The following is a 27,331-nucleotide window of genomic DNA, read 5'->3' as shown; positions in this document are numbered from 1 at the left end:
GGTATGGTTGCGCAGTGAGTAGCCCAAATGAAGTCATTCTTTAGAGTTGCAAAAACAGAAAAAGATAACCATAAAATTACTCCATACAGCTCATGCAGCATGATCCAAGTCTTCGGAAGCCAAACGATCGCACAGTGAGTAGAAAAGAGGGATATTTACACCATTAGTGGAGATGTTCTGTTATGAAAACGTCCACATGAGTCTTTCTCACTTCCATGTTTACACTCCTACACAGGTCTCAAGACGAATTAGATGTCAAATATCTGATCTATATATCCATACAAATGAACCGTAGCGACATGCATGATGATAATGCCATCAATAACCAACCTCATGCCAATTGAAATCAGTGAGTGGCCTGTATGTCAAACAGAATCTAAACGTTAGCGCAGTGTTTGATGGGGCACAAATTCACACAAACATTTCTACAATGTAAATGAATAGCAGGTATTGATTAAAATATGAAACAGATTCAGCAGCTTGGCCACAGGGTGCATCTTCAAAAACAACAATCACGTGGCAGTGCAGAAACATGAGGAAGGAGGAAGGGGAAGGGTTACCAACATATGATCTATTGCACATGAATACAAATGGACACAGTAGCTCTAATTTATTAGACTAGACATTTCTAGGGTTGGAGACTCTGGAGACTCTGGAGAGTGCCCGTGACATCACAGTTGCGCAGTTGCGTGCCATCGGCCCTTCAATCACAGTTGCTCGAGTGACATCACTGATGACATCACAACTGTTCGAGTGACATCAGAGTTGGGCAACTGTGCGCCAACGTGCATCTGTGCAACTCTGTGCCATCGGCTCTCCAATTATAGTATTCAGAGTTGCTCGAGTGACATAACTCATGACATCACATCTTCCCGAGTGACATCACAGTTGGGCAATTCACAGTTGGGCAACTGTGTCCCCATGTAACTGTGCAACTGTGTGCCATCGGCTCATACTACAGCAGTTGCCTCGAGTGACATCACTGATGACATCACAACTGCCTGAGTGACATCACAGTTGGGGAATTGTGCGCCACGCCAGCTTTTGCCAGGAAGTGATGATGTGACTCCTGTCACTTTCGTGACACAAAACGTGACTTACACTGCTACCCACCTCACTCGTCACTTTCGTGACTGACACCTCACTGGTGATGTCACTTCCTTCACTTTCATGACTGACACTATCCACCCACTTAGCCAATTTTAACTAAGAAGATATCGGCAAGATCATAGACGTCCAAAATCTGAGGGGCACACTCTTTCTCTCTCTCTCTCTCTCTCTCTCTCTCTCTCTGCAAACTGATGTAATCCATTGCCATGTGGTATTGATCGACAGTGAAAGCCATTACGTTTACAGTAATGGAAAGGTGTTCCACAGGATAAGGTGTGCCATTAGCCTTGAATTACTCATCTGTCTGGAACATGACCAAACCTCCCTTATAATGTGATACAGAGCAGCGCCCTCTGGAGCTGGGGTTCTGTGTTTTGCTCAAGGGCACTTCAGCAGTGCAGGTGCGTGTCAACATGATGGTTTGAGCCTGAGGCCTTCAGTTGACGTTAGTGCAGCTTTAATGGAGGAAATTAATTTCACCTAACTGCCGCAGTAACCTATATAGGACTACCAGTGGGGATTGTGAATAAGCGAGTGTGTGTGTGTGTGTGTGTGTGTGTGTGTGTGTGTGTGTGTGTGTGTGTGTGTGTGTGTGTGTGTGTGTGTGTGTGTGTGTGTGTGTGTGTGTGTGTGTGTGTGTGTGTGTGAGAGAGTGAGTGAGTGAGTGAGTGAGTGAGTGAGCAGAAATTGTGTTCGGCCACAGCTATGCCATTTTACGTGCGATCAGGCTGAATTTTTCAAGAAGTGTAAAGAGCACCCCTGCAGGTGACCTAATGGAGCTGGACTTTTTAATTAGGCAATTACGGTCAATTAATGGCCAAATTTGCAATGGCTGCCCAGCCTCCACTGGTCACACAGGCACACTACACTCGATACACTGCACAGGTATCTCGCTAGTAAAGGTTAAGTTGGAGAGGGAGAGAGAGAGAGAGAGAGATCAAATCACAGTAGTGTTGGCCAAGGAAAGAGAAAATGAGACAGAATGAGAGAACAAACAGCACAATGTTCTTCTCCTTTGGTTTCAGGTCACACGCACGCCCCCCCCCCCCCCCCCCCCCCCCCCCCACACACACACACACAGTCATTGGGGTCCCCTCTCTCCACTTATGTAACTCCTACGCAGGGCATCACCATGGCAACTGGTGCGCCTTTAATCATAACAGGTTGAATCTGGACAACACGTCTTAGGGTCGCCATGGTAACCAACGGCAACCTGCGCACAGGGCAGACGTCCTACCCTACCCAGAGCCATAGAGAGTAAGAGTTGTGTCATCTCCATTCACTCCAATGGACCAGTTTTCTACCTCGTAATAGTTCCTGGAAGTAAGGATATTTCTTCTCCTATCAGATGAGGGAGAAAAAGTAGAGTAGTAGAGTGATATGATAATAAAATAATACCATTGGAATCTGTGGATTCTCAGCTTTCGTTTGACATCTTGCTGGAATCTTACTGGTGCAAACAAACACAATGAATCCAACCATTACCGCAACCACAGCGACAGTACTTCTGCGACAGCCGACAATAGGGTATTTGGAAACAGCTAACATCTGTACACTCTTCTTTCAGTGTACAAAGTCAAAGTGTAGCATTATACCAAGGTGCAAGGCCTGTTTTCCATGATAACTCAGCCTTAATTGTGTGTGTGCAGAGGTAAGAACACACACACACACACACACACACACACACATACACACACACACACACACACACACACACACACACACACACACACACACACACACACACACACACACACACACACACACACACACACACACACACACACACGCTCTGCTCACCAGAATTCTTTCATAACACAATACCTTCCCATCCTTCACTGATGGTCTGGTCTGCAGAGCTGACATGAATAACGAGCTGGGCTGAAGGTCAGAGAAGTTCTATTAGCCACCAGTCATAACAGGACGTTTAACACCAGCAGTCTTATTCAGCTCCTGTCAGGCCCAATCAAGCAAGAGATTTCTGCTGGACTGAGAGTGAAACGGTGCAGTCTAACAAGAGGATCTTAAGTTTTCTAATAGTTTGAGTTTATTAAAGAAAATCATATTTAAGTGTGTGTAAGTGCATACAATAGGCTACACAAACCTGGGACCCCTAACCCTTGAACTCTGAACTCTGAATGAATATTTTATATTATATAAAAATATATATATTATATTTATATTTCCATTATATACATTACAAACACATTATTCACAAACATTCCGGCATGTTAACCACCATCATCTAACAACACAATACAGATATCGTCCACATAATGTATAAACATGAACATAAACATCATCTAAACATGTGCGTGTGTGCATGCCATGTGTGTGTGTGTGTGTGTGTGAGAGAGAGAGAGAGAGAGAGAGAGAGAGAGACACACACACACACACACACACACACACACACACACACAGAGTCAGAGGACTCTGCAGTGCTCTTCCTCTGCAGTGGAGGCAGTTGCGTAATACTGTAGGTATGGAAGAGTGGAGAGTGGGGCACACACACACACACACAGTATGGCTCTGCAACACAGAGGGATAATCAATGCACACACACGAGACAAGAGACACACACAAAAGACACACACAGACACAAAAACTTTACTGCACTCTCTCTGCACATAAACACTCACTATATCTCTCTCATACACATCTAACTGAATGCATTACATTAACGCACAGCCGTTGTGAACAGTGAACATCATACTTCATACTGTTAACCTTTGTACATTCTCTGAATCATATTTTGCAGATTCCGGCACAAACTGTAAAGCTTTTTCCATTTCAGTTATGCTTCTTGACTTGCAGTATTTGTGTTTTTCACTACTTTCTTCTTTTTCTGCATGTTTATTATTGTATGCACCTATACAAGGCAAATTCTCTATTGTGAAACCTTACTTGGCAATAAATCTGATTCAGATGCACATTCACTCTTTCACTCTCTCTCACATGCGTGCGCGCGCGCGCGCGCACACACTCACACACACACACACACACACACACACACACACACACACACACACACACACACACACACATTCCTCGGCTGGTGCAGTGTGGAGAGTAATGAGGTTGGTTTCTGCTGAGCTGGCAGAGAGAAAGAGAGAGGGATGAGAAAGAGGGGTGAGGAGGAAAGCCACAGTATGACGCATCAATGACAAGGACAAACAACCACTGAGGGGAAAACCAAGGCTGAAATAAATACAAGACAGCCAAGATGAAGGAGTGAAAAAGATTACAGAGATGTAAAAAACACAGAGAGAGCCAGAGAGACAGAGAGACAGACACCCAGCGTGACAGGGAAGGTTAGCATGGGCAATGAGTGGTGATTGATTACCCTGCACTGTATAGCCACGCGTGTGTGTGTGTGTGTGTGTGTGTGTGTGTGTGTGTGTGTGTGTGAGATAATTTAATGCACAGGGGAGAAAATGAAAGATTGGGGGAAAAGAAGGAAGCAAAGAAAGAATTGTGAGAGAGGTGAGGAGAGAGGGAGAGCAGACAGGTGAAAGAGAAGTGCAGAAATCCTGCGGCAGTGTCTCCATCCCTGCAGGACAATTAGCTTTAATGAGTGCCGGGTCTCCATGGCAACAGATTGTACGTATGATGTCATACCACTGGAACACATTTCACACAGTGGTGTGAAGTTCACCTAAATGGTAATTCCAATTTAAAAGAGGATTAATATCTCTTAGTAGGCGATGCTTAAAGACCAAGAACCAGTAGAGCTAATTGCCCCCCTCCCTTACAACACAGCATATGGGAGGCTGCCTATATTACTTCATACTTCACATAGCCTAAGCCAGTGGTTCTCCAACTTTTCACATAAAGGACCCCTAAACTGACACAAATTAGACCACAAACCCCCATTTGTTGAGATGTAGTCCCGCAGGGTCCCCCATCTGAGACGATTTTTCCCTTTAGATGTTTTATTTCAGAATGTGTATGAAACCCATAACCAAAATAGTCATACATTCTGTCATTGTGTTACTTATGGATGGTATTACTGTATAGTGAAAATAAAGTATTCCCCATTATGGGGCTTTGATTACCCCCTTTTTTCACCCCTTGTCAGCAGGATTACAGAAAAACTACTGGCTCTATTTTCATAAAAATTTGGTAGAAGGGTGTAGAATGGGCCAAGGAAGAATCCATTACATTTTGGAATTAAATTGGAATTTTTAAAAATTGAGGCAAAAAAGAAAGAAAGAAACAAGTTATTGTGCGTTCAAGTGGTCTTGGTGAAATAATACCAAAATGGATGCTGCAGGTCTTCTTGTTGGCAGGTATGTCAAGTAGGGTGCCCGTGTCACGTGTTCATGTACTGTAGGCATCAGGCAGAGAGACATATGGCAGATGTAGCCTGTAGGTGTTGGGAAATATATGTATTATTATGATGATTATGATTATTATTATGATTATTCTATTAATGCGGTCAATGCCTCTGGACCACACTGACTGACTCACAATATCTAAATATAAACGCTATATAAATATAAAATTGATTGATTGATTGATTGATTGATTGATTGATTGATCAACATGCAGCCTGAGTTTGAATGCCCTATACACCTGGTTTCCAAATGGTGTCCCTATGCACACTGGTGTGCCTTGAGGCAAGTCCAGGTGTGCCTTGGGATTTTGTGACAACCATACATTATTATAAGTATTTCACAAGTAATATAGATTTGTCAAATTCTATTTGGCATTAGTAAATAAAAACATTTAGTGATAAGAGTGACGTGTTCAGAGGCTATTTTGCACAGATAGGTGTGCCTTGAGTATTTTGTCTTGCCCTTTGGTGTGGCTCAGGTACAAAACGTTTGAAAACCAGTGCAGTAAGGTATAGGCCTACACAACGACAACTTAGGTTTCACTCCAGTCCATTCAGAGTCTGGCCTTCAAATCTGGGTTAGGAGAAACAGTCGATAGCCTGTAACTGAAACCCTCTTTCATTAGAACAATAAAGCGGTCTGTTTGTGCTTTAGCTTGGCATGAATAGACACATCAGCCTATTGTTTACAGTAAAGCGGGCTGTTGTAAGCCCACAACACGTTACACGAAGTGATGACAATCATGATATAATGACATGTGACTGGTCATGAGCAGGATCCCAACCCACGACATCATCAGTACGTGACGTGGGTCTTTCTGCGCTGAGCCAGAAAACACTTCAATTAAACAACATGCAACAGGCACTCAATAATGAAACAAGGAGATGTGTTTACATTAGGCAAAGTGTTTTTGTCTTAATTTTAGTTTTATAGATTTTATTGTGTTTTTACTATGCTTCTTTAACCTTGTTGGACAAAGTTTCTGAATGGATGGATATTCAGTACGAGACATTAGTTCAGAGTAAAGTTATAGCAGGGTGGTAAGATAAAATAAAAGTTTAATAACTTAATTTTGTGCTAAAGTTCAAAAAGTTGGGAGAAGAGGACAAGGATGAGTTAAGAGCAGTGGGAATTTTGAGAATGTAGGGAAACAGTGGATGGATAAATCCAGAAGGAGGCGGTAATGCAACATAAAGGATGCCAACTGCCATAAAACACCACAGAAGAAGAAGTCTGGGCTCTCTCTGTGGTCGTGTCAGTCACGATTTGTGACGGAAGTGATGTCATCAGTGATGCCATCAGTGATGTCACTTGAACAATTGTGATGTCATCAGTGATATCATCAGTGATGTCACTCGAGCAATTGTGATCCTTCCTGGCTGAGGACAAGGGTGAGTTAAAGGGAAAAGGTAGTTTCTCCAGAGTGTCCACTATATAAGATTGTACCAATGACAATCACTGATCACTCACTAATCAGTGATGTTATGACATCATTGATCACTGATGAACACAGATGTCATGCGTGAACACAGTGAAAGCTACATTAGCTCTATCTGGATATGACAGTAGAAGAGCAGTGGAAGGTGACCCACTTAGACTTGAATCTGTGTCTTATCTGTGTGATATCGGGACAATTGGATCTAACCGAACGCCAAGAGTGTTATTTCTTACTATCGTGCAGACGTATGGGGGAGTGATGCCGTCGGGGTCGAGCAGCGACTGCTCCCACCTGGACTGTGTGGGGGAGATCACCAAGGAGGAATTCGTCCAGAAATCCCACGGCCAGTGCCAAAACTGTACAGTTGGAGGGCCAAATCTGTGGGCGTGTCTGGAGAATGGCTGTGCATATGTCGGCTGCGGAGTATCTCACACGAACCACAGCACCCTCCACTCCCAGGAGACCCAGCACAACCTGGCAGTGAACCTGACCACGCTGCGGGTGTGGTGCTTTGCCTGCAGCGAGGAGCAGAAACTAGGCCCTTGCTTGCCCCTCGCCAACAGCAAGCCCCTCCTTTCTCCACAGAACGCCAGTCAAGACAACAGCAGGACCCCTGGGAGCCCAACTTCTCTGAGAGTGCCCCCTAATGGTGGCTGTGAAAACCTGGAGATGGAGGCAGAGATGGAGTACGATTTGCGTACCAGAGGCCTGACCGGACTGGTGAACATAGGCAACACCTGCTACATGAACGCTGCCCTCCAGGCGCTGTCCAACTGCCCGCCCTTGACACAGTTCTTTCTTGAATGTGGCAGCCTGGTGAGGACGGACAAGATGCCTGCACTCTGCAAAAGCTACCAGAAACTGGTGTCAGACCTGTGGCACAAGGACAGGCCCTCCTATGTGGTCCCGCACAACTTGTTGGAGGGGATCATAGCCATAAACCCCATGTTTAGAGGATGCTCCCGTCAGGACTCCCAGGAGTTACTGCGCTGCCTAATGGACCAGCTTCATGAGGAGCTCAAGGAGCCCCAGCTCGAGCCCGACGACCAGTCCAACGGCATCACCATGGACGACATCCCTAAAGAGGACAGCCACAGCCAGTCAGACAATGACTTCCACTTGTGTGAGTCTTGTGGCAGCAGCGACCAGGTTGAAAGCGAGGCACAGGCTGTGAGGGGGAACGTCCGTCTGATGGAAGACACCAATGAGGCTGAAGGGCTGATTCCTGAGCGAGACGAGATCCAGGCTAACCGGGAGTGGCAGGAGGAGATGATTAAGAAGATAATTAATGACCTATCCCGCTTTGGGGGTAATGAATTTGGTGGTGGAGGCACTGGAGCAGACATGGACAAAGATATTGAGACGGCCACTGAGAACACACCCAATCTCAGCAGCCAGGGGGCCATCAAGGTACAGGGCAGAACAACAGATTCCTTCCCGGATGTCCACGTGTCCAGCACCACAAGACCACAGAGTCCCGTCCCCAAAGATGGACACATTTTCAAAATGTCCAGCAGCCCTCCCAAAGCTGCCTCTGGCTGGCCCAACCTTAACTCTGTGCACAAGAAAGCGGTGACCACATTCAACCCACCAAAGAACAAGCATCAGAAGAAGTACCGCAGTGTCATCTCAGATGTGTTCAATGGCACCATTGTCAGCTCAGTTCAGTGCCTCACCTGTGATCGGGTGTCTGTAACCCTAGAGAATTTCCAGAATATCTCACTGCCCATCCCAGGGAGGGAAGACCTGGCCAAGCTCCACTCTTCTACCCACCAGACCTCGCTGGTAAAAGTCGGGTCCTGTGGGGAGGCTTATGCACTGCAGGGTAGGATTGCCTTTGTCATGGAATACATCAAGAGCTGGTTCTTGCGTCCAGTGGTTACACTACAAGATTGTCTTGCAGCTTTCTTTGCCAGGGAAGAACTAAAAGGGGACAACAGCTATAGCTGCGAAAAGTGCAAGAAATTACAAAATGGAATCAAATTCTGCAAAGTGCAACGTTTGCCAGAGATACTATGCATCCACTTGAAGCGCTTCAGACATGAGCTGATGTTCTCCACCAAGATAGGCACCCATGTGTCCTTCCCCCTCGAGGGTCTAGACCTGCAGCCCTTCCTGGCCAAAGACAGCTCCACCCAGACCACCAGCTATGACTTGCTGTCTGTCATATGTCACTATGGCACCACCAACAGGGGCCACTACATAGCTTACTGCAGGAACGACCTCAACAATCTGTGGTACGAGTTTGATGACCAAAGTGTGACCGAGGTCTCAGAGTCCTGTGTCCAGAACGCTGTGGCTTATGTGCTCTTCTACAAAAAGAGCAATGAGGACGCACTAAAAGAGCGCAGGAGGGTGTCCAGGCTACTTGACATGATGGAGCCCAGTCTGCTGCAGTTCTACATCTCCCGCCAGTGGCTAAGCAAGTTCATGACCTTCGCTGAGCCGGGGCCCATCTCCAACTATGACTTCCTCTGCTCCCATGGAGGTGTGCCGCCCAACAAAGCAGCGTTCATTGATGACCTGGTAGTGATGCTGCCACAGATCGTGTGGGATCACCTTTACAGCAGGTATGGGGGTGGACCGGCTGTCAACTACCTGTATGTTTGCCACACGTGCCAGACTGCGATCGAGAAACTGGAGAAACGGCGCAAGATGGAGCTTGACATGTTTGTCGAGCTGAACAAGGCGTTCCAGGAGGAGGAGTCTCCAGTGGTCATATACTGCATCAGTTTGCAGTGGTTTCGTGAGTGGGAGGCTTTTGTCAAAGGAAAGGACAATGATCCACCAGGGCCAATCGATAACTCCAAGATTGCAATAAACAAGAATGGCCATTTAACGCTGAAACATAGAGCCGACTCTGGGCAGATCTCTGAAGAAACCTGGAATTTCCTTCACTCGATCCACGGTGGAGGTCCGGTGGTGATCTGCCACCAGGAAGCAGAAACATCGCAGTCAGAGGAGAAGAAAGAGGTAGTGACACGCTCAGTTTAGCAAAGCGCCCAAGAGAAAACAAAAAACACTTGAGAAATGATAAGCCTTTTATTTTGCAGTTGACTTTTATTTCAAAAGCATTCAAGCAAAGGACCTAAACATGTCTGAAAGGCTATATTAGCTAACTACATAATCATACAAACAGGGCAGGTCAGACCTATTATGTAATGTGTTTTCTTTAATCTCGCAGAAGCATTCTTCAATAAAAACACAGATACTGCATCATGGTTTATATTGGGACTTTCCATGGCTGGCTCATTCACTTCAGTAGAACTGTCCACAAAGCCTGACCCCAATGCAAAATTTGAACGCTGTGACGTGAGTGATGTCTTGTCTTTTCCTTCCTTATAGGTTCCTTGTTGCAGTTTTTGCTAATACAATAGATGACAGGAAAAACGTTTGGGTCCAAACTGCTCCCTAGCAACAGCATTCCTTGTTACAGAAATACTCATCAGCTTCACCCTCACAGGGATTAAAGCAACAACAAACAAACAAACTTGACTGAAAGATTTTCCAGGCCTATTTTAGTTATTTCAGGCTTTTTAAGGCGTCCGCTTTTTCGCTTCCCATAGGTTTTCATGTAAAAAAAAAAAAAAAAGGCAGACAGTGTGTAGGCCTACATCACTCATTTCACTCTAAAGTTCCCAAACACCCGTAATCATGCATACATTGTGTTCCAGACTTTATCAGCATATTATAGGTTCCAACATAGACATATGCAAATTAGTGGCTATAATGTTGTTGTTTATAAAGTCAAACAGAATCTTTCAAAATAAAAGCTTTCATCCAAACTCAATACAAATCTAAATAAAATAAAAGGGACTATAATTTTTGTACTTTTCACATTTCATATCTGACTCCAATTGACTGAAATCCGTCATAGTGACTGAGAACTTTAATCCCTGCCCTTGAGGGTCTGCGGCGGCAGTTAACTCTGCGAGATGTTCGCTAGGTCTTCTTCGGCATCTTCATGACAGAAATGAACAAGCTGATCCAAGTTGTCAACTGGTTCTGGAGCGACTTTTTCTGCACCGGCATCGGTGCTGTCCTGTATCTTCTCACTACACTGATGGAAGAAGAGCAGAAGAGCATTGCAGGCTGGGTGCTTGCCGCTGCTCTCCTGTTTGGCTATAATGAAGCCATCTTTCAGGCTGAACGTTTCAGCAGGTCAAGAGCACCAGGCAGCAGCAGCTTCCAGTTTAAACACTCCGAGACACTTGTTCCTCTGTAAAGTCCACAGCAGAACAAAAAAGAAAGAAAAGGAAGTTCACGCAGGAGTAAATTGAGAAAAATAAGAGTGGAGAGGAACGGAAGGTGGACACTAAAATTAACCAGTGTCACTATATGGTGCGAGCAGAGAACTTAATGTCACTGTATGGTGCAAGCAGAGAACTTAATGTCACTGTATGGTGCAAGCAGAGAACTTAATGTCACTGTATGGTGCAAGCAGAGAACTTAATGTCACTGTATGGTGCGAGCAGAGAAAATGTCAGTCTATGGTGCAAGCAGAGAGGCAAACTATCATACAGCACGAGTAGACGAGAGCCTTCTCTTCCAGGCATGTGCAGAGGAGGCTTGAGCACCTTGATGTCCAAAGTGCCCTTTTCATCCATGGCTGACATTACGGTCGATTTTCAGAGGCTCTTTATCCCCTCGAATCAGAAACTATCCAACCTGAATATTGGTCAGTCATTTAAAAAAGCAGACGTGTTGTCAGTTTTTGTACGGTTTTATTTGTCTCATTTTTAAGAGTCGTTCAAATGATCAAAATGACTTACAGATAAATTATGGCTCTGATACACACGGGAGTGAAGACTTCATGTAAGAGGAGTCTCGTCCTAGACTGAACCGCATCCCTCCCCTCCTAAAAAAAAAAAAAAAGCTCCCCCCCTCTAAAGCACTAGCTAGCCACTTACTGGACTGCGTCAAGGTCTGTGAAATTACTCAGGTTAAGAAAACAATGGTGTCATATTTTCACCTCCTCCTCCCAAGATAGCCCCTACACCCCCTCGCGCAAACTTTTATAGTGGAATTTGAACCACTTTCCTTTCAGGGAGGAAGAGGCGATAAAATGTTACACTCTCTTGTCTTGTCATCCTCCAAAATGCCACCACGTGTCCAACAGCAGCATTCCCCAACAGGCCTTTGTTCGTGCAGACCAGGCTTATGTCAGTCCATGGATCACTGACTTCTGAAAAACTGGGACTCAGCCTGAGAACCTACAGACCTTGGACTGTACAAGTCTAAATCCCTCTAAAGACGCTAAAATAACTGTACCGCTTGTTGAGATCACATGGTCTGTTGAGACCATTCATACAGTAACAGATATTTTTTGACCAAAGTCATTTGTAGTATTCCACTGGGACTGCGGTGGTTGTTTTGATCTCCTTGGAGTGCCAGATGGGTGGGGCTTGGCCGTTCACCCCATCCGGTTCCCATCTTGATACATAAACAATGCACCAAGATGATCCCATCAAAATACCATGATGGTAAAAAATTATATTTGACCAAGGTTAAAGTATAATTTTAAAGGACAATTCTTGTTATTTCCATGCGATAGACAGTTATTGGGTGTGAGAATAGTCTGACTTCATGGTAAAATTACAATATCCAATGAACAGGTATGGTCTGGTCACCCATTCATTCAATGTTAGTGGTTCCTATTGACTAATACTGACGGTTAATAGAGCTAAATCACATGCTGAGGAGTGAACTGGTTTCCAGACCATCCTCCCGCCAAAGAGCAATCTCATGAAAATACACGGAATAGTACTTTAAATCCAACTGTGTGCCGAGTTTCAGACCAAGATACACAGGCAACAATTGAAGGCACTGACAGATGGGTACTTGGATGTTTGTTTTTAATTTATGAGAATTCATTGACCATTTTCAACACAATAAAAAGGAAGTTCTAACCAGGAAACTGACTTCATATTGCCATGATGCTTCGAAAACTTTCGGACAAAAATATCTCTCCTATCACCTGCCCACAACAATATGGCCCATCTCTGTTGCCTCAAAATATTGCCGGTGTATCGTTGCCTTTAGACTGGTAATAAAGTAGTCTTGTACCTGTGAAACAGTTTAAGGCCAGAGGTACATTGACACTACTACATAATAATAATAAAAACAAAAATCAGAGTGGCTGGTTTGAATACATGTTTTGGATGCTTGGTGTTTACATTGCAGGCTTGTAGCTGATTGTAGCTTTTATCCAGAGTGAAAATGAATGTTGCAGGGTGGTTTAACAGCCAGATGTAACGCAGATGAAGAGCAAGGGAAACGAGCAAAGAATGACTCAAGTCTACTGAAAAATTACATTCGCTCTTTCTGTAATGTTCACTTGTCATGCCTTAACTTCAGCAGCGAAATCCAAAACACATACTCAAATAATAATAATCAAACCAAAAACAGAAAACAGAGAGGTAATTTCTGACACTGACATTCCAAAATCCATTATAAAAACAGGGGACGCTAAACAAAGTGATGCTGCACTTCTTTTTTTTTTGTTTCTCCACATCAAATGTACATCGTATGTACAGAGGGGTTGTGGGGATCCGATAGTCCTCCAGGCATTTTTCTTCTTCAGAAAATAGGATTGAATGATATGATCGTTCCTACCGTTATCGTACACAAGCATCCTTCATGTATCGTCACTATACGTTTCAGCATGATCACAATTCATAGTTTGTTCTTTTATCTTAAACGTACCATATTAAAAAAAGGTTGGTTGACATGCGCATTCTCTTCCTCACAGTCTCAGCGTCAAGACCGCAGACAGTGAAGTCCCAGAGCCTTGGATGGAGCGAGGTTGGCAGGTTGCATTGTTTTTCAGTAGAATTTTTTCAGTAAAATGACACTTTGTCAAAACACCACTGTTATGCTTTAATGATCAATTGATACCAAACATTGTTGTGAATTTCTGATACTCTTTTCTCTTCTGCATGGCTACAGATTATTAAGGTCAACAACAAGTGAGATGACCAACACTTTCTGCTGTAGGGTCACCAGTTCCTATGGCCATGAAGGAGGAGCATGAAGCCAAACCTGGTCCATCCACGGCTCTGGGTTTGCCAGTGTTTCCTCATTATAATTATTAATATTCTACAACTCACAGCTCACACTGCAGACAGCTCAAAGTACCAAACCTCACCAGTTCTTTGTACCGTAGGTAACGCTACAATCAAGTTTCAACTCAATGAATATCCCAACCTCGACGCCTCACCAAGAGAAACACACACACATACGCACACCCACACACACATAATCTTAATTTAAAAATAGAATCGGTAAAACGAAAATCGCAGAATGCACTTTCAGAACGAAGGCAAAGAGAACAGTTGAGTCAGTCAGTCAGACACACACAGGTAAAATGCTGGACCCAAACCCAAAGAAAAATACCAACAAGGTGGCCCCCCTTAAAACACACACACACACACACAGGCGTACACACAGACGCACGCACTCACGCACTCACACACACACACACACACACACACACACACACACACACACACACACACACACACACACACACACACACACACACACACACAGTCTGCAGCAGAGAAAGTGGGCTGGCTGATGTGGTCCGGGGCTTTCACAGACAGGAGGAGAAAAAAAACTGCCATGAGTCTTTGGGCTCATTCCTCCAATCGTTCGTCCAATCGGAGGACCCTGACATCACTTCATCTCCGAACGATGATGTCATTCATTTGGCCCCTTCTTCCTTCCAAGCTTGGGTTCAAAGGTCACAGGGTCAAGGGGGAGTTGTTGGTGTGAGTTATAAGAGAGAGCGAGAGATGCTGCAGGTTTTGGATTGGTCGTGTATCTCCACCAGAGAGAAAGACAGAGACAGAGAGAGAGACAGATAGTAGAGAGCACGGCTAGCTAGCGGTTGTTCTTGGCGGCTTCCTTGGCAGCCAGGATGAGAGGAGTCAGACTGGAGAGAGGCTTCGCCACCTTCAGAAACTGATGCTGAGAGAGATAGAGAGAGAGGGACATAGAAGGGGAGAAAAGAAAGAGACGGAGAGGAATTTACTTAAAATAATTTTTCAATTAAGAATCAATTAAGTTTCCATTGCATGAATAACGTCTGTAACACCTAAACCTTGGGTGATGCTTGAAATTAAGTGACTTTTATGTCACTCAGGAAAGGAATGAAATGTATTGAAAACAGTTTTGATTTCTGACTTTTATTCTTTTATTCAATTATCAACATTTTGGCTGGATTTAGTCCAAATCATATAATTTTTTTATGAAAGAGACTTTTAAAACAGGGCAGCAAGTCAGAGTCTCATGTCCTCTGTCTGTATACCCTGACGCACTCTCACAAACACCAACATTAAACTCAACTACTTCATTCCCCATCCTCCCTAACACCACACACACACACACACACACACACCGCATGCCTCAGGCAAACAAGGAAGCAAATTTGGTTACAGAGGGAACCTTCTTTGTTAGTTCTCGCTCTGGATTTACTTGGAAAATTATCATTTCCTGTAACTTTGGATTATTATTTCATCACGTGGGGAGTACACACACACACACACACACACACACACACACACACACACACACACACACACACACACCGCATGCCTCAGGCAAACAAGGAAGCAACTTTGGTTACAGAGGGAACCTTCTTTGTTAGTTCTCGCTTTGGATTTACTTGGAAAATTATCGTTTCCTGTAACTTTGGATTATTATTTCATCACGTGGGGAGTAGACGAGTCACAACGTGTACTGTACATCATGTGAGTGTTTCTGGTGCTGTTTGAATCTGTATTTTGGGTAACTGAACGGCAGCTGACCCATAGACTGCCATTGTAATGCTAAGCTAAGTAGCAGTGAGGGGTGAAACAGACTTTCTAATGCACACACAGAGGAGAGAGGCATCTACATGCTAGTTATACTAGAGAATATGGCAAATAGGTGAATCTCCAAAAGATTTTGGCGTATCCCTTTAACAGTCCTCCCACTTACTGCAGTATCTCAGTTCCAGCCCTGACTCATCCCACAGTTACACAACTCACTTTTCTGTCTGTCTCCCCCCCCACGCTCCCACCCACCCACCCATACACACACACACACACACACACACACACACACACACACACACACACACACACACCCACACACACGCACACACACACTCTGTGTACCTGCAGCAGCTCTTTGGCCGAGCCTCTCTTCTCCACGTCCATCTCCAGGCATCGGTTCAGGAAGTCTCTAAATATGGTCGACAATTTCTCTGGGTTCTGGAGCTCCGGCGTCCCATTGGTTGCTATGAGATACAGCGCCTAGGCAATGCAACGCAGCTTCATTGACATGATGATGTGATATGATGTGACAGAGCAGGTGCACATGCATGTTTCAGCTGTTTACTTTATTGAGGAAATTTAACCTACTTTTGCTGTTTCCATTCAACCTTTCTAACTCCACACATTCCCATAAAAACAAACCGAAGAGGAAACCAAGCTACTGTTTCTCTCTTACAGTAAAGGCCCATTCACACTTAAATATTCATGACTGGCACGGAAAGTTTGTTGTTGTTGTGGCGGCCATCTTGATGCCTGAACGCAGCACACAGTACCTGTTTTTCCAATGCAAGACTACAGGAGGACTGTTCAAACCATGCCCTCTTTGAACTCTAACTTTAAGCTAGACAGTCCATTCAAACTTTAAACGGGTCACCACTTTTAGTACTGTATTACTCTTATTCGGCTTTTTGCTACCTTTTGTACTTTTTGAGAAATCGCAATTAAAGTTTTATACTTTTTTCAACCTTTACAATGGGAGCTTATGGAGCCACTCTAGTGCAGTGATGTCATAATTCACTCTAGCTGACTGTACAGGCTGCACTTTTGACTAAATTCACACATTTTAAAACCATGACAGTTCACCCAACTTTATCACTGCCAGCTACTTCTGCTCTCACTCACAATGTCAAAATATAAGCGATGCGATATATAGTTTTTGAGATATTAAAGCCTTTACATGCGTGTGCATCAAAGCCCTCGCCGAATGCACCGAGGGATGAGCCACGGCTGGCGAGCCTGACGGCGCAGCTGGCGTGCAGCTCGTCGAAAATGTGACTTGACATAGCTGACGCAAACAGCGCAAGTATAATATAATGTCGATGGGGAGATAACAGCAGAGAGTGAAAGCTATTACCAAGTATAATTATGCACTACATTCTCTCCTTGGTCTAACTTCTAGTCATTGAAATCCTAGTGAAATCACACAATTTACAATTCTTTTGGCCATATGCTAGGTTTCAACCTAGCCTTGTTTTTTTTATAGTTAGCCTTGTTTTTTTATAGTTAGTGTGAATGGGCCTTAAAAGGAAAACACTCCCACACACACCCCCCACAGAGACACACACCAGAGATGCTCACAAGTCATTTTTTACAAGTCCAATTCAGGTCTCAAGTCTTGTGGTTGTAATGAGCGTTCTATCATCTGCTGCCATCCGGTCGTAGGCTAACGTTACTCACGGTAACAGGGAAATGTTGCTAACATTATTAGGCATGCAATAAAAACTGTAACATTTTTTTCCAGTAACAGAGTACAACAGAATGACATTCAGCTCAGCACACATTTCCTTAATGTTAATGGGCAAAAAGAAGAAGCAAAAAAGAGATTGTTCACACGTCTTAAATCTCGAGTCCGAGTCAATTCTCAAGTCTTTTGGGACAAATCTCAAGTCTCAAGTCACTGTGTGCGCAACTTGAGTGCAAGTCCAAGTCGCAAGTCCAGGTCCCCATCTCTGCCACACAGACACACTCACCCTGAGTGGGTTTTCGTTGAGGTAGGGCGGCTCCCCCTCCACCATCTCTATAGCCATGATGCCCAGTGACCAGATGTCCACTTTGGGGCCATACGCCTTGCGGGTCACCACCTCTGGAGCCATCCAGTACGGAGTCCCAACCATGGTGCTGCGCTTACTCTGCTCTGGAGTGATCTGGGCACAGAACCCAAAGTCGGCTGGAGGAGAGAGAGAGGAGGAGACCCATAAATAAATATAAAACTATGATAATAAAAATATAAAACTATTAAAAGTATCTTGAGTGTTTAAGTGGTGTTGGCCATTAAGTCCATTAAGGCAAGTTTAAATTAAACTTTATACAAGTTAAATTTTAAATAAAATAAAATAAAGTTAAATAGCAAATTTGCTGTTATATTCTGAAATTTCCACACAACAATAGTGATTTATGGAAGATGAATCTAAATATTTCTGCTATCATTGACAGTTGGACCTTGTCCTCAGTAGTGTGTCATACTCACGAGACTGTAAATAATAGTCATACTGTGTTATAAAGTGGTTAAAAAAAGAGTAATGGCTCCCCCTGTTGGTCAAAATGGGAAGTTACAACGCTTGGCCACACTTGGCTGTTAGTTTTTCACAACTGTTAAGACCAAGCGGGATGGAGGGGAGACTGGAGGGTAGGGTAAAAGGCAGGATAAGAGAGAGGGAAGAGGGGGATGCTGAGAGAACAACTTAATGAAAATGGCCCCCCCTGCTGGTAAAGTGTGTGCGTGTGTGTGTGTGTGTAGGTGTGTGTGCGTGCATGTTGACTGACTGAGTTTGACCGAGCCGTCCATGCCCAGCAGGATGTTGTCACTCTTAATGTCTCGATGGATGACCTGGTTGAAGTGGAGGAACTCTAATGCCTGCAGACACTGGAGAGAGAGAGAGAGACAGACAGACAGAATGAGAGAGAGACAGAGAAAGCGAGGGAGAGAGAAATATGACTGGTTGCTTAAGTTGCTGTCATTTATAAAGCATTGTTCATACATTACTAAGCATTTGTAAGTAATTCATAAACAGTTATAAATGTTTTATTCCTGATTAATAAGCTAATTCATAATGTATTACCAATTGTATTAAATATTATAATAAATGCTTTCTTTGTAAGGCATAGATAATCCTCACTTTAGATTAGCTCACATAAAATACTAACATTAAAATTAACTAACAACTACTAACTACCATATCTAGCAATTACTAACTAATTACATGGGACATGCCTATAGGGGTGGACAGGGGTGGCCCTGGCCACACCCTGACATCTGATTGGCCACCCAAAAATCCTGAGGGTGCCAGTGTCAGAATTTTTCAAAGCTTTGGCTTAATTACAAAATTGAAAATTAAAAGCTTTTTAATGTAAATGCATACCTGCCAAGGCTTTGAGAAATGCTACCTTATCTCTAAAGGGAGACTCGTGGGTACCCACAGAACCCATTCTCATTCAGATATTTTGAGGTGAGAGGTCAAGGGAACCTTTTGGAAATGGCCATTCCAGTATAGTCTTATTTAGCCCCCTTGCCAACTATCTAGCATGGCAGGGTTGATACCAGTGGATGCCTTAGCTCTTCTAGTTTCATATGATACCAGGCTCTTCATGCTAGCTTTAAAACTGAGCCGCCTTTGAAAGACAGTGATGACTGCCGCGGATGCCGGGGGCCCGGTGCCCTCGGGATTTTGTGGTGGCAACTGGGGTGGCCAATCAGATTTCAGGGTGTGACCAGGGCCACCCCTTTAGGCATGCCCCATGTAATTAATGTAATTAGTAATTGTTAGTTAAGGTAGTTAGTAGTAGTTAGTTAAGAATTTTGTGTGAGCTAATCTAAAGTGAGGACTATCTATCTATGCCTTACAAAGCATTTATAAATGAGATTTAATACAATTGGTAAATAGTAAAACCCCTACTGTGTTACACTACCTCTCTGCACACGGCGGCGATCTGGGCTTCGTCCATGCAGGTTTCCGTGACGACGTCAGTGAGCGAACCTCCGGCCAGATACTCCATCACCACCCACAGCTCATCCCCCACCAGGTAACTACGGCAACCGCACACATGCGCACGCACGCACGCACGCACGCACACACACACACACACACACACACACACACACACACACACACACACACACACACACACACACACACACACACAGTATGAGTACTGTATATCAACATTGGAGAAAAACTGGTTTCCATGGGGCCGACAGTATTACCACTGCCCATCTATGTCTCCATCATTGTCTCCAGAGTCAGACAAGTAACTACGGTAACCAATCACTGGGTGGCCGCTGGGTTGCCATGGTGACGGCAACACTACTGAACTGCGGGCCTCCTCAGGGTTCAAGGCAGAGACAGAATGGATTTTGTGTTGTTGTGTTTGGTGTTTTTCAGCCCGACTGGAGAGGAAATCGCTTCAGAGAAACAACATCAACAAACCTCGGGAACACAAGCTGATACAGCTTTCTCTTGTTTATCGTATGTCTTCCAGTTTTGATTTTCCTACAAAACAGCATCTGAATGCATCGCTGTTTAGCAGTCAACATGGAAGTCCTGGATGTCAGACGTTCCCACAAGCACTTGAACACAGCATAACACTTATATCCTACTATAATGGCGGATCATCACCAAAATGTTAGCCAAACGCTTAGATGTTTGTCTGTCAGACAGACAGACAGACAGACAGACAGACAGAGGTCCTGGAAGCACTCCAGCTCAGTTATGGAGAGTCATGGAAAAGTCAGCAGAGCCACAGAGGAAACCCAGGATCCAGCAGCATAGCTGAACGGGGGGAGGATGGGGGTGTGTGATTTTGGGCTAAATTTGGATAGTTAATTATAATAAATAGAGACTCTATAGTACTGTATTTGATTTTGTTCAAAGAGGAAACAAGGGCTTAATTATAATCTCATTTTCCGTTTTCCAAAAAAGTTCACAAAGACATGCACATCCCAAAAAACAATGGAAACTAGGTGCTGGACAGAGGTACAAGTAGAACTGGAAAAATAGAGTCCGCACACTAGAAAAAGCTCCCATGATACATTTATTGGTAGCCTACGTATATGACCATGTGTAACGTTTCGGGCGCAAACCCCTTCCTCAGACATCAAACAAGATAGACACCTACAAATACCCTTCTCAGGGGGTCACCTGACACATCATGTGACAAACCATACAATGCACAACAACAATACGTAGACAAAATGCATAAGTACACTCTTCTTATATTCTGCATATGTCACATGTTCTCCAATGCTGAATGAGCAAAGAAGAAACACTGATGCATACTGGTAGCAGAGAGAGAGAGAGAGAGCGAGCGAGTGAGTGTGTGTGTGTGTGTGTGTGTGTGTGTGTATGTATGTGTGTGTGTGTGTGTGTGTGTGTGTGTGTGTGTGCGTGCGTGCGTGCGTGCGTGCGTGCGTGCGTGCGTGTGTGTGTGTGCGTGCGTCTAACCTGTCCAGGTAGTTGACTATGTTGGGGTTCTTGTTTTCCCTCATCACCAGAATCTCATTGATGATCAGTTCCTTCTTAGGCTGCTGCTGCAGGTTCATCTGTTTAATGGCAACCTGGGAGAGACAGAGAGAGAGAGACCTATGTCTTCTTCTGATTTTCCACTGTATTGATATTTAGATCTTTGTGTTCAGCAAGATAATTACAAATGAAAACCACTTTTAGGATTTTCAACGCGTTTATGCAATGACCAGAGATTGCAATGACCAGAAAACACTTCAAAAATCATAAAAGTGGTGTTCATTTGTGAAGATTATCTTGCTGAACAAAACCTCTCCGTTTCATAAACTTTTGTTAATTAAAGACCTTATTTCAGGAATCTAACCCCCCAAAAACATTGAAAAACCCCATTGATTCCCAGACGAGGGAAGCCATGCTAACTTACACGTACGGGTCTTAGGGTTTAGGGCTCTATTACCAGTCTAACTAGTTATTTCATCTATTTTACTTGGGCATTACTTAAGTTATTTTTGGTCATTGTTTGGTCGCACTGGCAATCTGGCTAAATTTTATCTCCCCTCTTCCCCTTTACCGTTTGGACACTGGCTGAATTTGTAGGAACTGTAGGAAAACTAAAGGGAAACTTTGATATTTCACATTTAGTTAATTTTTTTTCACCAGACCCTTAGAAAACTGTGTAATAAAACGTTCTACCATTGTGACTCACCTGGCTGGTTTCTCATGGACCCCTTGCGTGGGATCCCATGCACAACATCTCTTACAAGCACATAAGCTGCAGCACCTTATGTGGCTGGTAGCACCCCGTAATATTGAATGTCGATAATATACTTTACTTTATTTACTAATATACAGTATGTATGTGTTTTTCTTCTCTTCTTTTCTTTTCCTGTCTGAGCCTGTTTGTTTCAGTTTTTTTTGTGTATTGTTCTAACAAAAATGGTCAAATAAAATATTGAAGAAAAAAAAACTTTCTACCATTGATTGTCCTCCAGTTTCCCTCAAATGTCTTGTTAGCATTGCGAGCATTCCCCATTCAAACCAATAGAGAGGAAGAGAGGAAGGGATGAAGCAAGAATAAGAGAGTGACCTCCTGTCCTGTAGCGATGTCTATGGCCGTGTACACCGTCCCAGACGCCCTGAAAACACACAGAGAAACTGGTCGTCACATCTCCTAAACATCAGCTCTGATCATTCTAAAGTGCTTACAGCATATGTCACTATAAGAAGATGATAAAGCTGTTTGAAGCAGAGATCAACTTTGTTTACAATATAATCATCACCAGCAAGGCACTGAAGCCCCACCTGCTCCCTCACTGTCAGTCATACGAACAGTGGTGAAAAGAGGACTAAAACATCCTAACTAAGTATTAGTACTGTTTCTCTGCTGATATTTTACCTAAGTAGAGTAAAAGTAACGGCGTAAAAATAGAAAAGAAAAAAAAGTGCTTTAAAATGTACTTATAAGTAAATATGTATGGGCGTGATCAATCTGATCATTTCCAAGAAATTCAAAAAAGGAAGAGAGAACAGCGAATACAAGACTGAATCATTTCAATGGGAAATTGCACACAATAGACCGAATCACTGTGACGTTGCGTTAACAACAACAGGTACTTCCGGGTAGACACCTGCCATTTTATTTCAATTGTGGAGATATCACAAGCTTGTTTATTGTTTATTTCTGTTGTCATTTTCAGCCATTTTGTACTGGATGTGATTTAAAATGCAGCAAAGCACAGTACTTAGCTAAATACATACTTAAAAGTAAAATTAAAAGGTACACGCACAAAGTGAGCAAATGTGTTAAATGTTTATCAGTCAGAGTAAATGTATTAGTTGTGGACAACAATTGCACAATGTGATTGTAATATAATTGTCTAATCAGCCACAGCAGGTTCCTAATATAATAATAATAACAACAATAAAGGTAATAATAATAATAATAATAATAATGATAATGATAATAATAGTTTTGTTGGTGGACTCACCCCTGCCCGATCTTCTCAAAGCGTGTGTATTTCTTCTTGGGATCACCGACACTTACTATACTCCCTGATAGAGAGAGAGGAAGAGAGAGAGAGAGAGAGCAGTTATTGGCTGATCAGAACAAGCAGTAATGCGTAGAGGAAAGAAAGAGGGAGAGTCACTTGTTCATTTCACCACAGAATTTGAATGGATAGAACAGGCAGGGTTCTTTCTATCCATCCTCATTCTACTGTATTATATACAGTACACCGTCACACTGGGGATAATGCAGCATGCTGAGAGAGCAGAGAGAAGAGGCAGAAAGAAAGAGGAGAGAGAGCAGAGAGAAAGAGAGAGGGATGACATGAAACTAAATCTAACTAAATTAATGAGGGGAGATGAGAGGAAAATTCACTAAACATTTAATTAAAACACCTCAGAGAGCAAGAAAGAAGAAACCCACAAGTGACAGACAGAATGGACAGAATAAGAAAGAAAGAAAGAAAGAAAGAAAGAAAAAGAAAGAAAGAAAGAAAGAAAGTAAGAAAGAAAGAAAGAAAGAAAGAAAGAAAGAAAGACTGGCTCTGCCTGCACTTCAGTAATCAGAGTCCACAGCGGGAAAGTGATTAGAGGACAAAAGTTGGAGTCACTCGGTAACCGCAGGAGATTGGACGGTGGAAAGAGAGAGGAGGACCAATCAGACGTGAGGGTTGAACAGTGGGGGGGGCGGGACAGTGGATAGCAGGTCTGTCAATCAGAGAGACGAACAGACAGGCAGTATCCTGGTCTTACCAGTAGAGGGAGACCTGAGCACGTCTGGACAGGCAGGGGGCATGGTTTAGAAAATTCATTATGGTCAAAATTACAGCATACATGTCATTATATGGGGAATACTTTTTAAGAATACAGATGTTTAATTGTAAATGAGGTGTGCTTAGAAAAATCCTGCTAATAGTGAAAAAAAGAGGCTTTTTTGGCACGTTTGTTTATTGTTATGTTTTTGGGGTATGGTTTCAAATAATTATACCACATGAGGTGTTGTGTCACTTAAAAGAAAATACAAACTGGATGTTTTAAATATACAGGCTTTTATCGTGAAATTTGGAGCATGGTTTTAATTCATCTAGTATGCAGTACAGATTAAAAACAGAATGTTCCGTGTCATTTAAAAAAAAGAATATGGGCTTTTATTCTGAATTTTGTAGCATGAGTATTAGTTGTGTGGCATGAGATAGAGTTTCAAAAGTTATGTTACTTATAGAACATTTTTAAAAACTACTTTTATTATGCAGCTTCAGGCATGATTTGGAAAACCTACAGGCTTTCAATATAACATGGACATTGGTTTTAAAATGACAAACTTGCATATTATGTCAAATGGAATCGTTTAAAAATAGGCTAGCTATACTGTGTTTTGGGCATGATTCCAAAGCTATGAAGCCTTTTAAAATGTAGCATGGTATATGATATACTATATATAAAATAACAAAAATCCAGGCTTATAATGATGTTGCATGGGACATGATGTAAACAGTATGGATTTGGTTAAAACATAAGCCGGAACTTTTGTGAGGAGAGTAGTCCCAGCTATGTATCTGCTTTGCAAATTACAATGTATCATAATTTTGCATTATTATTTCATAATGTGGGGGATGCACGATTCACAACATGTACATAAGAGCGTTTTGGCGCTGTTGGAATTTGGTGACTTAACGGGGATAGGCTAGCCAGTCCCGCGGACTACCAGTCATTGTGCTAAGCTCAACTAGCAGCAGGGCCAGGGAGCATCGCTACTTTGCTATTGCACGCAGAGAAGAGAAGGGCCTCTAGAGAGAATAATAGTTTCATAGCCTATTTCTATTAAAATTTCTAAATGGACACCATCTTTGATGAGTCGCAACACAAGGAAAGACTGTTATCACCTCTTCCTCCATGATAAAAGAAAGAAAAAGCCTGCTTCCTCTGTGGTGATATCCTGTTTAGAGTTGACTGTAAACAGATCAGAGAGGAAAGGTGATGATGTGAGTGTCTCTTTGTTGTTTCTCCTCCAACATGGCAGCTTGACCCTGCTAGCCGCTCTCTAAACGCTTTCTGACAGGCCTCCTGGAGGCTAACTTGCACTAGCTGGTTTGGTTTTGTTCCTCTGTAAGAATGAAGTGATGGCTCTCTGCTGTTAACTCAAAATCTAGAAGCCTTTATTAGGACAGAGAAAGATTAAAACTCTCAGTCATAGTGACTGTTCTAGATCTAGATTTGTTCTAGAGCTGCAGCTCAGGGAACCTGCAGATATTATTTCTACAAATAAGACTCGAGCTTCAATGTCCTTACTTTTCAGGACTTGTGATGTAATGTGGGAGGGGTAGTGTTTCATATCCCATTGACTTGCACTAGCATATTTCTAACTAAAGCTAAAGGGAGACTGGAGCCAGTCTCTTAGCAACAAAAACTCAGCTGGGAAACCTCAGGGCTTGGTTAGTGATGATGTTTGAGCAAAGCTAATTGAACCAGTGGACTCAAATCATATGTGTGTGTGTGTGTGTGTGTGTGTGTGTGTGTGTGTGTGTGTGTGTGTGTGTGTGTGTGTGTGTGTGTGTGTGTGTGTGTTTGTGTGTCCACCTGTCTGTCTGTCTCAGGGCTAGCCATGCATCCCCAAGTATTTCTCTGTGATCTTGCTGGTGTGTTCATTGCATGCATCAGTAGCCTATACAGTTTATTCTTTATTTAGCTGCTGTGCGGATGTGTGTGTGTGTGTGTGTGTGTGTGTGTGTGTGTGTGTGTGTGTGCGTGCGTGCGTGCGCGCATGCATGCATGTGTGTGTGTGTGTTGGACCCTTACGTAGTTTCTCTAGGATCTCCTCGTCCGACATCTTCTTCTTCCTGGTTTTGTCCTGGGGCCGGGGCAGGGAGGGTCCGGGGGCAGGGCTTGTGCTGGGGGGGCTGCTGGTTCCGCCCTCCGCTGAGGCGGCAGGAGCAGCGGAGGCAGAGGAGGCAGGGGAGGCAGAGGCACCGTTGGGGGGGGAGATGGGGGAGGTGGCAGCATCTTTGGTCGGAGGAGGAGGGAGGGGCTCGATGACTGAACGAGTGTATATCTGAGAGAAAGAGAGACAGAGAGAGATATTGAAATATGGAACAAATGTGTAAAACAAGATTTGATTTGATAGATTTTATTTCGACATGTAAAGATAAAAACAAAAAACAAAAGAAAAGAAAACAAAAATAAAAGCAAAAATGACAATCATAGATATAACAAAAACAAAAAAAGGTATAAGCTATAAGCAAGTGCAATGAGCAAATTATCATGCACAACAAGCATCAAACTTTGCTTTTGTATATCGTCTTTGGATTGTATTATTATTTTTATTTATTTATTTGTTAATTTTTTCTTAAATGTCTTCTGGGCAATAGCTTTATACATAGGCCACTCTATATGCAGAATGATCCCTCTAGTTTCTGTGTTGGTACTGTAGGGCTCGGAACGGGGCGTTCCCATTGGTTTGAAATAGGATGGCTCATTATGTCATCTGTTGTATGACTGATGTTTATAACATAAAAGAAAATGCAAGTCATAAAACGAGAACACTATATTTGATGTTAAAATGCTACATGTAGCACATGTGAGCGTATTATACTACAGCAATATAAGTGTTTGTGATCAGCTAAGTGACTGAAAGTGAAATTAAAATGTGAATGAAGTGAGCAGAGTAACTGAACTGTGATGTTTGGCTGCCTCCAGACTGTGGGGACAAAGCCAGGGAGGAATGAGAGCGGACAGACTGTGTGTGTGTGTGTGTGTGTGTGTGTGTGAGTGAGAGAGAGAGAGAGAGAGCTGGGAGTTCTAGTCAGGTGCACTAGGCTCCTCCGTCACCACGGTAACGGCAGTGGCGCCATGGAAGCAGCCACTCAACCGCCAACCTGTCTGATAGAGGCTCAACAATGTGCGTGTGTGTGTGTGTGTGTGTGTGTGTGTGTGTGTGTGTGTGTGTGTGTGTGAGGGAGGGAGAGAGAGGTTGGGGGAGAGAAAGGGGTGAGAGAGAGTGTGTGTATATGTAAGCAAGTCATGTGCCTCTGTGCGAGGGATAAAGATTGTCTGTGTGTGTGTGTGTGTGAGAGAGAGACAGAGGGAGAGAGAGAAAGAGAAACAGACAGACAGAGTGAAGGTGTAAATCTGTGTGAGTCACTGAGTCATTGCCTGTGTGTGTGTGTGTGT

The 27,331-nt window shown here is 43.4% G+C and overlaps 1 protein-coding gene and 1 pseudogene across 2 annotated transcripts in view; one reads left to right on the top strand and one right to left on the bottom strand.

The window, feature by feature from the left end:
- Positions 1-7,143: 7,143 nt before the first annotated feature.
- LOC310776810 (ubiquitin carboxyl-terminal hydrolase 33 pseudogene) lies at positions 7,144-9,879 on the top strand (annotated as a pseudogene). Its single transcript has one exon. The product of its transcript is annotated as a ubiquitin carboxyl-terminal hydrolase 33 pseudogene (transcript).
- Positions 9,880-12,639: 2,760 nt separating this feature from the next.
- pak1 (p21 protein (Cdc42/Rac)-activated kinase 1) overlaps positions 12,640-27,331 on the bottom strand; it is a 72,299-nt gene continuing 57,607 nt past the window's right edge. The window contains exons 8-16 of the mRNA XM_083637442.1: positions 25,961-26,213; positions 23,149-23,212; positions 22,248-22,296; positions 21,143-21,255; positions 19,611-19,728; positions 18,468-18,567; positions 17,675-17,871; positions 16,047-16,184; positions 12,640-14,856 (exon numbers count right to left, since the gene is read on the bottom strand). Of these exons, the coding sequence (XP_083493568.1) occupies positions 14,770-14,856; positions 16,047-16,184; positions 17,675-17,871; positions 18,468-18,567; positions 19,611-19,728; positions 21,143-21,255; positions 22,248-22,296; positions 23,149-23,212; positions 25,961-26,213 (1,119 nt within the window). The 3' untranslated portion in view covers positions 12,640-14,769. The remainder of the gene's footprint in view (positions 14,857-16,046; positions 16,185-17,674; positions 17,872-18,467; positions 18,568-19,610; positions 19,729-21,142; positions 21,256-22,247; positions 22,297-23,148; positions 23,213-25,960; positions 26,214-27,331) is intronic.

The sequence above is a fragment of the Poromitra crassiceps genome (assembly GCF_964638095.1).
Source record: "Poromitra crassiceps genome assembly, chromosome: 5".
In the NCBI taxonomy this organism is placed as follows: Eukaryota; Metazoa; Chordata; class Actinopteri; order Beryciformes; family Melamphaidae; genus Poromitra; species Poromitra crassiceps.
This window is presented reverse-complemented; position numbering and strand designations above follow the sequence as displayed.